The sequence below is a fragment of the Poecilia reticulata genome, linkage group LG2 (assembly GCF_000633615.1).
Source record: "Poecilia reticulata strain Guanapo linkage group LG2, Guppy_female_1.0+MT, whole genome shotgun sequence".
Taxonomy (NCBI): Eukaryota; Metazoa; Chordata; class Actinopteri; order Cyprinodontiformes; family Poeciliidae; genus Poecilia; species Poecilia reticulata.
Window position 1 is genome coordinate 33,554,806 of NC_024332.1, and position 11,476 is coordinate 33,566,281.

The 11,476-nt window shown below is 39.4% G+C and overlaps 2 protein-coding genes across 2 annotated transcripts in view; one reads left to right on the forward strand and one right to left on the reverse strand.

Moving 5' to 3' along the window:
* The window catches only part of nme9 (NME/NM23 family member 9), a 9,341-nt gene extending 6,706 nt beyond the window's left edge, over positions 1–2,635 (forward strand). Inside the window, 3 exon segments of the mRNA XM_017309276.1 lie at positions 4–70; positions 1,987–2,249; positions 2,448–2,635. Of these exon segments, the coding sequence (XP_017164765.1) occupies positions 4–70; positions 1,987–2,249; positions 2,448–2,524 (407 nt within the window). The 3' untranslated portion in view covers positions 2,525–2,635.
* Positions 2,636–4,542: 1,907 nt separating this feature from the next.
* smarcal1 (SWI/SNF related, matrix associated, actin dependent regulator of chromatin, subfamily a-like 1) overlaps positions 4,543–11,476 on the reverse strand; it is a 9,599-nt gene continuing 2,665 nt past the window's right edge. The window contains exons 3-13 of the mRNA XM_008403949.2: positions 11,183–11,344; positions 9,872–10,033; positions 9,721–9,786; positions 9,211–9,351; positions 8,623–8,850; positions 7,265–7,335; positions 6,955–7,057; positions 6,521–6,703; positions 5,339–5,439; positions 5,077–5,173; positions 4,543–4,948 (exon numbers count right to left, since the gene is read on the reverse strand). Of these exons, the coding sequence (XP_008402171.2) occupies positions 4,748–4,948; positions 5,077–5,173; positions 5,339–5,439; positions 6,521–6,703; positions 6,955–7,057; positions 7,265–7,335; positions 8,623–8,850; positions 9,211–9,351; positions 9,721–9,786; positions 9,872–10,033; positions 11,183–11,344 (1,515 nt within the window). The 3' untranslated portion in view covers positions 4,543–4,747. The remainder of the gene's footprint in view (positions 4,949–5,076; positions 5,174–5,338; positions 5,440–6,520; positions 6,704–6,954; positions 7,058–7,264; positions 7,336–8,622; positions 8,851–9,210; positions 9,352–9,720; positions 9,787–9,871; positions 10,034–11,182; positions 11,345–11,476) is intronic.

Genomic DNA, 11,476 nt, shown 5'->3' on the forward strand with positions numbered 1-11,476 from the left:
CGGCTGAGGAGTTTTACAAGGAGCACAGAGAGAAGCCATTCTTCACGCAGCTGGTGGATTTTATGTGTCGGTTGGTTTGTCCCCACACACGAACACAGGARCAGGGCAAACAGACCAGCTCCTTTTTCCACAGCCAGTCTCATCTTCAATTTATACTGTGATATTGGAAGCTCAGAGTTGAGGCAGCCTGGGGCMAGAGGCTTGGAAGTCAATCTCAGTTTCATTCTTTGTTCAACATCACATCCAGTCTCTGGTCTTCCGCTCCGATTAGTCCCTTCACCAGGTTGTTACACAACCGCTAGGGCGCTGGCAGAGGAGCGACTGTGCCCATCAGACTCAGATTGTGAGCTGATAGATATGAGCTTAGATTGTGTTCTTGTTCCTGTTTTGTTGAGATTAAGTCAAAGAGAGTAACATACTCCCAGCAACAGCTGAATTGTTAGAGGGAGGCGGCTGTGCTTTAAAGGGTAACTTTTCCCTGAAGCGTATTTTTCAGCAGCTCTTTAGCAGCTTATTTCAGGGAGCTGAGTTTCAGGAATTTGCTGGTATAAAACTCGTCTGATTAGATAAGCTGGAATGAAAAWGTCATTGTGTTCAAACTAAAAATTCTAGGCAAATATGAATAACCTGTTCAAATTGTTTTCATTTAAAACGGTAAAGGTAAAATAAAGCTGAATTTAGTCAGTTTACAAGCAAACATACTTATTGCTCATGAAGTAACACAGGTAAGCTGATATTAGCTCGGTTATCAGCAGCCGGGCAGCAGTCGTACGGCATATGACTCACTAAATGCAGTTTAAAAAAACCCAAACATTATCTTTAATAGGAGTGATGCTCCGTTGGTTCCCACACCATGATCGTTAGTATTTTTATGAAATATTTCCAAATAACTAAACATTTCTTTCTAAGGAAGGGAAAAGTGTAGCTACATTTTTAGCTAGCACAGTGACAGGCAGAGGGTGGGCAGTGATTTGCTTTTCTGTCCTCCATACAGCCAGGAAAGTGCTAGTAATTTGGTATTTGCAGTTTTGAGATTGTAACTTTTACAAAACCTCTGCATACCTCCATGCATGACTCGTGCCTAGTTGTGAGCAAAGTTTGCAGTAATAATTTGAAATCAATAAATCCTAATCTGAACCAAAAGCCACATAAATCCTCCACTTGCACTTGTACAAGGTCCTTTCTAAGCTTATTAACATCAAACTACTGCTGCTTGAGAAAGCTATCATGCAATTACAGAACAATCCAAATTAAKTTTGTYGCTCCACATTCTTTTATATTTAGTATAAAATAATTAAATCAGCTAAGTTCCTTTTAATGGTTTTTCAGGTGACWTTTTCAGTTTTCCGGAGGATGATTTTCACTCATTATCACTTCAAACTTGTTGCAAAGACACAATTTGTTCCTGTTTTAATGAGTAAGTCTTTGAAAAATACCAAGCATAGACAGGAAATAGCGTTTTATCATGGACAAAGAGCTTTTAACAAAAAAAACCAAACAAAAAAAACATCAAATGCAGAACCTGAAGAATTGTCTCAAAGGTCCTAAGCCAGGTCTTGCMATTTTTGGTTTTGCTCTTATTTTTCACTTCTGCTGTGGATAGTTCTTGTATTCCTGAACACTTCTCCTTTTGTCCTATTTCTCTCCGTAGTAAAGTCACCACACAATCTGCTGTATTATCAGCTACAGGGATTAGGGGCAATCCACAAATGAGTGAAAATGGAGCTGAAGTCCCCAAAACACATTTGAAAGATCATCAGATAGTCTTCACTAAGACCACTTAAGAAGATCACAAAAAGTTCTGGCTTATCAGAAGTAAAACAATTCCACAAAAAATGGTTGTTACAAAAACAAATAAATTACAACTTATGTTTTGTTCAGATCTATAAAGACATGACAGTAATACATGTGTAGAATGCTGGATCAAAAATTATATCTCCCAATATTTTGTCCTTTCCACCAATACCTGCTTTCTGTTTGTTTCAGTGGGCCCTGCATGATGCTCGTCTTGACCAAGGAGAATGCAGTGGAGGAGTGGCGGGCCATGATGGGCCCCAGYGATCCAGAGAAAGCTAAAGAAATCTCCCCACGGTCTCTGAGGGCCCGCTTCGCTGCCGACATCCTCCACAACTCGGTTCATGGTTCCTCCAACGAGCAGCACGCAGAGGAAAAGATCCGATTTGTCTTTGGCGACATCAGCGCAGGCGCAGCTCCAACTGCTGACAGCGAGACCAGCAGAACCACCTCAGGTATCCTGATCGTTTGTCATTCTTGTTTTTTTTTTAATCTTTAGCGTCACGTTGTTTCATACAAGCAAACATCTATGCTTCTTTTGTCGTGCATTTTGTTTTTATGATAGTAAGAGATATTTCCGTCTRTAATGTTTTTCACTGGTTGAAATACATTTTTGTAAGTTTAAATTYAAAGTTAAGATCTGTTTATTTCAGCTGAATGGCCAGGCGGTTCTGGAGATGAAAACCAAGAAATATCAAGATCTACAACTGAAGACACCTCTAATATCTAGGGTCACCATGAGGTTTCTGTAATTAGGGGATTTAATGATTATGTCTCAAAAGTGGCTTAGCTTGTRTAATGGTGTATAAAAGTTGGAATAAAATGGGAATCTAAAAAAAATRGATATGAACCATTAGTCTTTTTTTCTTTCCTTTTTGAAATTAAATTGTGTTTTAAACCRTTTCTCAACAATCATATCCTACTTCACAGCTACCATTACTCTAAAATATTAAAATTGTGCCCACAAGGYTGAAAATAGCCTCATGAGAAAAAAAAATAGCCATCTCTCAGTTTGTCATATAATTAAGAAAGTAGAGTTAACGGGAACAGCCAGAGCTATAAGGTCTTGATTACTAAGAACATTTTCAGGCCAGGTTACCCAGGGAATGACTAGAAAGTCTGGTCAGATATGCAAGGTCATTTACAAATTCTTTAAAGAAAAAAAAAGATGGGAGAAATGATATTTGATGCATTTGATGAAAATGAATTGGAGAAAAAAACAAAAACAATGGGCAGCTGTTTTATAGGACAAAGAAATAAGTCTTATATCTCAGCATAATGACTTTAAATACAACAAAAATGAAACTCCAAAATCAGCTTCAGACTGAGGTCCTTTACCTACCAGAAGTAAACACATCGTCTAAAATCTGTGATAAGGAGTCCATGCAGGACAGCACTTCTYCTTTCCACAGGAGGCTTGGATAAAAATCCTCAGTAAAAATAACTGAAAGGTTTTCAGCTGGCAACAGAAAGCTCCACAAGTAGACAAGCTGTCATACTTACTAAAAGGCTGCTGCTGCAGTAAGTACACAGGGTGCCCACATTTGGCATCAGGGCATTTCAGTTTATATTTTGAAATGGAAAAAGGATGAACAGAAAATATTACCTTCGAGTAAACTGTGCAACGTCCCTCTAAACACAAGGAGCRCTTTAGAGGAAACTGATTTTATTTATCAGCACAATGTCACAAGCAGCATCCAGAGATTCTCTAAGTGGACAAAGTAAAACATAAAATGTTGGTCCTCTGACTATATCTAGACCTGGGAGGGGAAAACCTACATGTCAAMTAATCGACTGACATCTCCATTTATTTGTTGAAGGGAAATCTACACATTACAGAGTTAMTGTGTTTTCTCATTAGTGACAATTTAGAATAATATGACCTTCCTTCGTTGCTTGCTTTTAAATCCCAGCCGCCTCCCATTACAAARAACAGCTCAATTCAAGGAAATCAGCCCATTTTCTCTCATAATTATAATGTGTGGYATCATGGGAACACGGTGCCTTTCAATTCAGTAACAGGGATGAAAAAACAGACAAAAAACATCACATTTTACACCATCAGTGGGTGGTGTCTGTGTTATATTGAGGAACCGCAGCGTTCCTGRTTTAACAATAATTTCTACTCTTTCCAGACCACAACTGGAGAATCCTGACGACAATGTGTTAAAGACAACACAGTTTCGATAAAAAGTTTAAATGCACTCGCCTGTCATAACTTTTAAGGTTTATTTGAGCCATCTTCTTTCAGCACACCCTCAAATAATCTGAATTAATATCCTTTAGCCAAATGCATCTATAAGATACAATTCTGGATGGATATTTGACCAATCTTCATATCAGAAATAGTAGAACTCATTTAATTTAGCTTCCTGTTCAAACATTTTTAAAATCATTGAGGTTGATGGATCTGCTCCAAAATCAGTTTTGGTGTTTGGGATCATTATTGTCAGAATGTCCGACTGGGTTCAAGTTTTTTAACCATTTGACTCAAATGTTCTCCTCCAACGAAAGTAAATTGACTTGGATTTCCAATAACAACCCAGGAACCACAAAAGCTGCAGCTGCCAACATGRATAACCTAAATGCCTCCTGGACAGAGATTTTATGGTATTTCTAACCAAACTGTAACCAACAACTTAGATACAAACTGGAGATTGRTCAYGATCCCCAACATATCAAATGACAAAGCCCAGGRACATTTGAGATATTTGTGAAATTAATTAACGGCCAACACTGAGGGGCTGMTTCAATTTTAGACACTTTTGGGTTTTATTTAGGCATTTCCTTTAATCGTAGAACACACWCATTTAAAATAAGATCAACTCTAGTGTATTTTACAATCTGCAAAAGAGCTGAAACATTGAACTTGAATCATGATAAAACAGGAGCTGGGTCTGGYTCCAGTGAAGGAATAAACATAGTTTCTTAATTTACAGCAGTTTTCCCAGAGTCATCTGGTGAAGAAGTCTTTCKTTGTCTTTTTGTTGGTGTCTTTGCTAAAACTGGTGCCAGTGMAGGATGGAGCAGGCGCCGCTTCTGGTGGCGTGTCCTTCCAGTCGTTTGCAGCCTCCATTAGGATGGCCTCATCAAAGTCGTCTTCCTCAGAGAAAGATCTCTGGAACATCTCCATGATGCTCTTCTGATTCGGGTCCTGGGSAAAAACAACATATAAGGATCATCTCATGGCAAATGTTTGTTTTTTGTGAGATTTGACTTATTGGGATTTGAAGTCATTTAACAAAACAATTCAATTGTTGTTTATGTTCACATAAAACCTACCTTTAAGTGGAAGCTTTCGTTCTCAGCTTTGTCCGAAAGGTTGGATTCAGACAGACCCACCTCTTTCAACACGTTCATTTTAGCCTGAATCAGTGGCCTGGATCAGAACATAAATAATTAGATTAMAGCAGGCATCACTTTACCTCMCACCCCTCTACAGCTAAAGTTTTGGTCTGCTGGCTGACAAATGTGTAAAAATGACTAACAAGAGAGAATATTTTCTGAATTTACGTAATAATACTTCCACCCAATTAAGACGTACCACAGATGATCATCAGCAGTTCCTTTGGCAACCAGGTAGTGAATGTCGACATTGCTAGTCTGTCCAATACGATGAACCCTGTCCTCCGCCTGAATGAGAACCTGCAGGAAACAGACAAAAGTTCCACTGATCTGCAGGCTTTTCAGCTTCATCTGCTGCTACAGATGACGACAACCAAACTAAAATCATTAATGGATTCTCCTGTGAGAATGAGAAAACTTGCTGACCGGTGATGAGAGTGAAAAATAATAATATAAGAAGACACCATGGATAAAAAACGTGCACTTTGTGACATCCTGTTGCCAAATGAGGAAATTAGTGCATCTCATACATTATGGATCTAGTCCCCAACATATTTATACATTTCTTCTGGGGGACAGGTCTTTAAAAAATTACTAATAATCAGTATTTTGTTATTCTGAAATAGAGAACAAATCAGTAGAAAATGGGGGAAWATCCACAAAATCGAGTCTTCCAGGACTTGTTCCAATAGAATTAAACCAGAACCAGAAATAGAATTTAAAAAGAAGTCTCCAAAATCTYAAAACTTTTACAGCAGCATCGGCAGGTACAGGTAAACCTCGCAGCTGGATTTTGTACAATTCAAGCTTGTAAACTAAAAAGGTACAGAATGAGTTTTACCGACTTGAGCTGTACGCCAACAGAAAARCATCTGCTGTGCAAAACTTGCCAGGGGAACGAATATAACAGCAGCTCAGAAAACTTTTMCAGAGCTGATGGATACAAGCCTCTTGGACAAACAGAGCCTTAACATTTCTCAGACATATTGATTCTTTTCTTTTTTTGATTCAATTATTAATAGGTTGCTTGTCTCTTTTCATTCTGTCTGAATAAAACTAATCCATTAACCAGAGCAATTTTAGGATGTTTTTAGTGATCACTGATCTCCCCTTTTCCTTAATCTCCTGCCTGGCAGCTTGGGTTTCACACTTTCTCATTTATTTATTACACAATAATGGCCGAGTATTGATCTATTGATCTTTTAGGGGAGCATTTATACGTTTTATAGCCACAAGGCAACAAAGCTTTGGAAAATATGGCACAAACAGAGCTATACACATACATACAAAGCAGAGACTGCAGCGCTTACTGTAGAGAACAAGCAGACAGTGCGGTATGTTTTGAGTCGGCTGTTGGAAACGTCTGGCTGTGACGGCTTACCCCTGGGTTCCAGAAAAGCTCGGCAAAGATCACCAGATCTGCAGAGTGCAGGTTGAGACCCATGTTAGCTGCAGTGACGGACAACACGGCCACGCAGGACTTGGATGAAAACTGAAACTTTTCACACAGCTGCTGCCGCTCTGCTGACGGAGTCGCCCCGTCGATGCGAATGAAGCTGACGTTCTGCTGGGAAGTTAAAAGCTCTTTTGAATACTCTTCTGTACCTTTCATAACATTACAACCCTAAAACAATCAACTTAGTATACAATTGTTAAGTGGAAGGCTTTCAAAACGTTTGTAAGTCATTTAATCTCATATGGATGCAAAAGTAAGCCACCGTTTTTAMATTTGAAAACTTTTTTAAAAACGAAACAAAAAAATCTTAATTAAAACAATTAAATAAAATGTTGAATTGGTATGTGAAGGAAATGTACCTTTGCAAGCAGTTCGGTGGTGATGTGATCCAGGACTAATTTGTGRTGGGCAAACACGAGAAACTTCTCCCTGCCGCACTCCAGCATGTCTGTGATGTACTCCCTGGCCGTGACGGAGCAACACAGAGCCGTTTAACAGAGATTCATAGGAATATCTGCGTACAAAGTCTTTATCCCGTCCGCGATCCACTTTGATCTCATTGTTGTGACAAATGATCCCGTTTCATTTTTACATTTTTTATCTCCACACCCATCAAACGAGCTCTGATCTGACTCCCTGATCTCCAACATTAAGGGCGACTGTACTCACATAATGGCCTGCAGCTTGGCTTCAGCTGTGTGGTTGTAGAAGACGAGCAGAGCCTCCTTCTCCTCCATTTTCTGAGAAAAGAAAAAAAAAAATAGATAAGGAAGAGCAGAAGATAAGAAATGACAGGATTCCATTTGATGATTTGATACGACTGCCATTACTGTGATGAGCCCTGTGATTATGCACAATCATGCTCAGCAACTGGCCCCCATTAGAGTGAAATAAGGCTYGACTGGAGCACTCCTCGCCGTTTAAAGCCACTTCTGTGTTTGAAGCTTGAAGCGACTCCCTGATGCACARAGCAAAACTCAAACATCCGCTTTCCTTGCCTAAAGAAACCACTGAGCTTCTTGCTTTCTTTTAGTTCAGAGACTTTGATTTTAACACTGCCACATCAGCATCGCGTTTTACTCATGAGACGATTAGAGCTGGAAATTTTCAAGGACAGTGAAACTTGGGTTTTTAATTTAAAACTGTTTTATATGGATAAAATCAATAAAGACATAAGGTCTGACCTATTWRSCYYSRWTTKRRGKTTATCAYTCTAAACAAAAAGGGTTTTTTTTCCACAAATGGCTGCTTTTATTATATTTACARTAACTCCTTTTTGCATTGCTAAATTTGATTTACTGATTAGAAAATATCAATTGATTCATGATACAAGCTCAGATACATTGTTGTGCATATCTTATCACATTACAACCACAAACATCAACTTGTTTTAATGTTTTTTTTACATAGCAGACAAACACAAAGCAGGTTACGTTTTCGTTGTGGAAGAAAACCTTTTTTTGTTTTGTTTTGTTATTTTTAAATAAAAATCCGAAAACGGTGAAATGTGTATGAATTCATACACATTTCAGCAAAAGGTTTTTCAAGCAAAAATACTGAGGGAACCTTTCCTACTTTCAATTTCAACCCTTGCTTCACCTTTTCAATTAGATTTTCACCTAGACTTTGACTAGCCCATTCTAACAGATGAATATGCTTGGATGTTAACCACTTCCTGTTTGGAGTTGCTGTCCTACTGCATGGTGAAACTACACCCCAACATGCTATGGCGTCGCATTTCATCATGGGAACGGTGCGTTCAGGGTGATGTGCAGGGTTAGATTTTTGACACACAATGTGCTTGAAAACAAGATGGCGGCCCGAGGAATTCATGGGGRAAAAAAAAAACATCAAGATTTTCCAAAAATGAAATCTTCAGTAACCAAAAAGTTGATGATAAAATGTATTTATTGCACAGTGTTATAAACAAATAATATGATAATTTTATTTTACTTTTTCTTAACCTGGCAGGGTAATATTGGGGTTTATTTAAAAAAGAAAAGCTCAACGTAACAGYCGCGACTTACACTGCGATGACTTTTGGTCAGCTGCTTGGCTGCARCCGAGAGGGCAGCTTTCATGCGGCCACTGACCCCTTCTATGGTTACCGTGACCACCTTGCGCTGCTTGGACGGGAGCTGGGACAGGACGTCAGACTTGAGGCGGCGCAGCATCAGACACTCCTCCAGCAACAGCCTTAGCTCTCCCAGATTAGAGGAGCCTGAGTAGTCCCAGCCCCAGGTCTTCTGCTGGTGCTGGAGGCAGAAAAGACCAGAGAGCAAATGTGATGATGGGAAAGACGAAACCGACTGAAAAGAGATGCAGACGACACAAAAAAGGGGCAAACTAGATTTTGCTCATAATAACTTGATAAGAAAAAATGCGATATCTAGTCTAGGTACTGATCCAACTATCTCTTTTCATCATGTGTTTTTTGGTTGATTCCACTAAATTAAACATTACCTGTAAAGAGCTTAGCAGGGATGTAAATATAAATAATAAAATGTGACACAGACACATGAATTAAACATTAACCAAAGTCTGAGAATCTTCTCAAAATTTCAGAGAAGTAAAAACTTAATGCCTTCAAGTGCTTATGAGATTTTATATGTTACCTGTCGGGCATCACAGTAGCGCACCCCRAACTCATGGAAGCGAGGAAAGAGCGAGGGTTTGACGGCCAGAATCTGAGTGTAGAGCTCACAGGGTCTGGACATCGCGGGGGTCCCAGACAGAAGGATCACTCTCTTCGCCGCCTGAGGATTTAAAAAAAAGAGAACCTCAGATCRGACCCACCACTTTGGAGAACCAGCTTTTGCTTTATTTACTGCTGCAAGTCGTCAGGGATATCGATCAGTTTTGCAAAAATACAAACAATGTTTAGACCATCACTCTTTGCAAAGTAGGTCAAACTCATTCAGACTGGATAAAGAGAAATCCTCAATTTTATTGCCACAGATTCTCAATTAAATTTAGGTCTGGACTTTATATAGGCCATTCCAACACAGAAAAATGCTTTAATYGAAACCATCAAAGCTCGGGTTGTACGTTTAGGGTCATTCTGCTGCTGGAAAGTGAACTTCCACCCTTTGTAACCTCCAAAGGTTCAAATTCTGTTTACCCACCTTCAGCAGAGGTAAGGCAGCTTTGCAACGAGCCGTCTTCATGTTCTTCAGGAAGTGAGACTCGTCCTGCACAGATTTGTTGCTTGAAACATATTTCAAAAGACAGAAGCTAACGGATCATTGACGAGGAGCCGATTCAACAGCAGCTCACCATGATGAGGATGTTGAAAGGAGGACCYGCGTGCTGCTTGTCCATCCTGCTCAGCAGGTCGTAGCTGACAATGTTGACCAAACCAGACCTGATGTTTTCTTTGGCCTTTACCGCCACGTTGATGTTGTCAGGACTCAGGGAGGGGAGCCAGCGTCTGAAGGCCTACAGGCATGAATCATTAAGGAACCACCTCAAAGAAACCACTATTTAAATTCACACAAAAACTTAACCCAGGTGGTAAATTATAGCCAAAGGACAAGCAATTCAGATTTTTATCTTTCAGATAATGATATTGTCAGTTACCCAATGACCATTAGATGTAGCTACCACCAACCAGATGACGCTGCATGTGGGTATGGATACATACGTGAGCTACAGTTCGCTTTTTAGCTACTATTCACTACTTTGTGTCCTACAGGTGACATGCTGTCAGAAATCACCAGCAATTCAGGCTCRATGAACCCATAAGTCTCCACCGCCGCTGWTTTTTTYCCCAAATCGCTTCCCATTTACTTGTCAGTCGCCTTTCAAGCTGTCTGAATGTCCAWGGAAATGTCCTTTAAGACGGGAAGTTTACTCTGTGATTTACCACAGGGGKGATGAGTTTGTTCAGAGAGGAACAACTCAGTCGATGGAAGCGGGGAAAAAATTAACAGAGTTAACAGTCGARTATATTTTATTTCTGTATTCYAGTTGAGAAGACGTATGGGGGGAAGAAAAGAAAATAAGGATTTGTAAAAACAGTTGTGTTTCCACTAAACTCTTAATACAATTTCATTATTTYCCCCCCATTCTATTCCAAATGCTGAAAGCAGATRCAAACTTTTGTATTTAATTASAAAAACGGACTGATTGCACACCAGAGTTTACACCCTGAAGGCATTTTATGAGTTCAGACAAGACTTAATTTACGTTCTGATCCAGACAAGTGTTCAGCAGGAAAAAAATCACGTCTCAGTAACAAAAGACTTGATTCASATGGCTAACAGGGTAAAATGAAAARGATGAAGATGTTCAGTGTTTTCAGCTTTGTTGATGTGATTTGACTGTGATTTAACTTGTCCAAATCCATRACTACARTAATTTCCTGCATATATACCATACATGTTTGTAATTTGACATGAAAAATGGCGACAAAAACAATGGGRAAAAAAAATTATATCGGATTCTGGAGAGGTAGGGAATTTTAAAATTGAAATGGTCTAAATGATTTAATAAGTAMCGCTTATATTATAAGTAYGGCTTAGTCTCTTTTCTTTGGGCATCATTAAATGCAAACAAAGTGTTAAATRGTTAGTTTTATTTTTGTACCTCAGCCCAGGTGAACCGAACAGATGAAGGCGTCACCACCAACAAGGGCCACTCGTTCCTGTAGTAGGCCGCTATGCAGATGGCCTGCACCGTCTTTCCCAAGCCCATGTCATCAGCCAGGAGGAGGCGGCCTTGGTTAGACACCGCAAAGCTGCGGGCAAGTAAAAAAAAAAAAACATAAAAAATTCAAAATTACAGATAACACTCAGCAAACAACCTAAAACTGAACTCGTCAACCAAGACTCATTATCTCCAGACTTTTACGAACGACCCGAGATGTAAAGTGGTATTGAG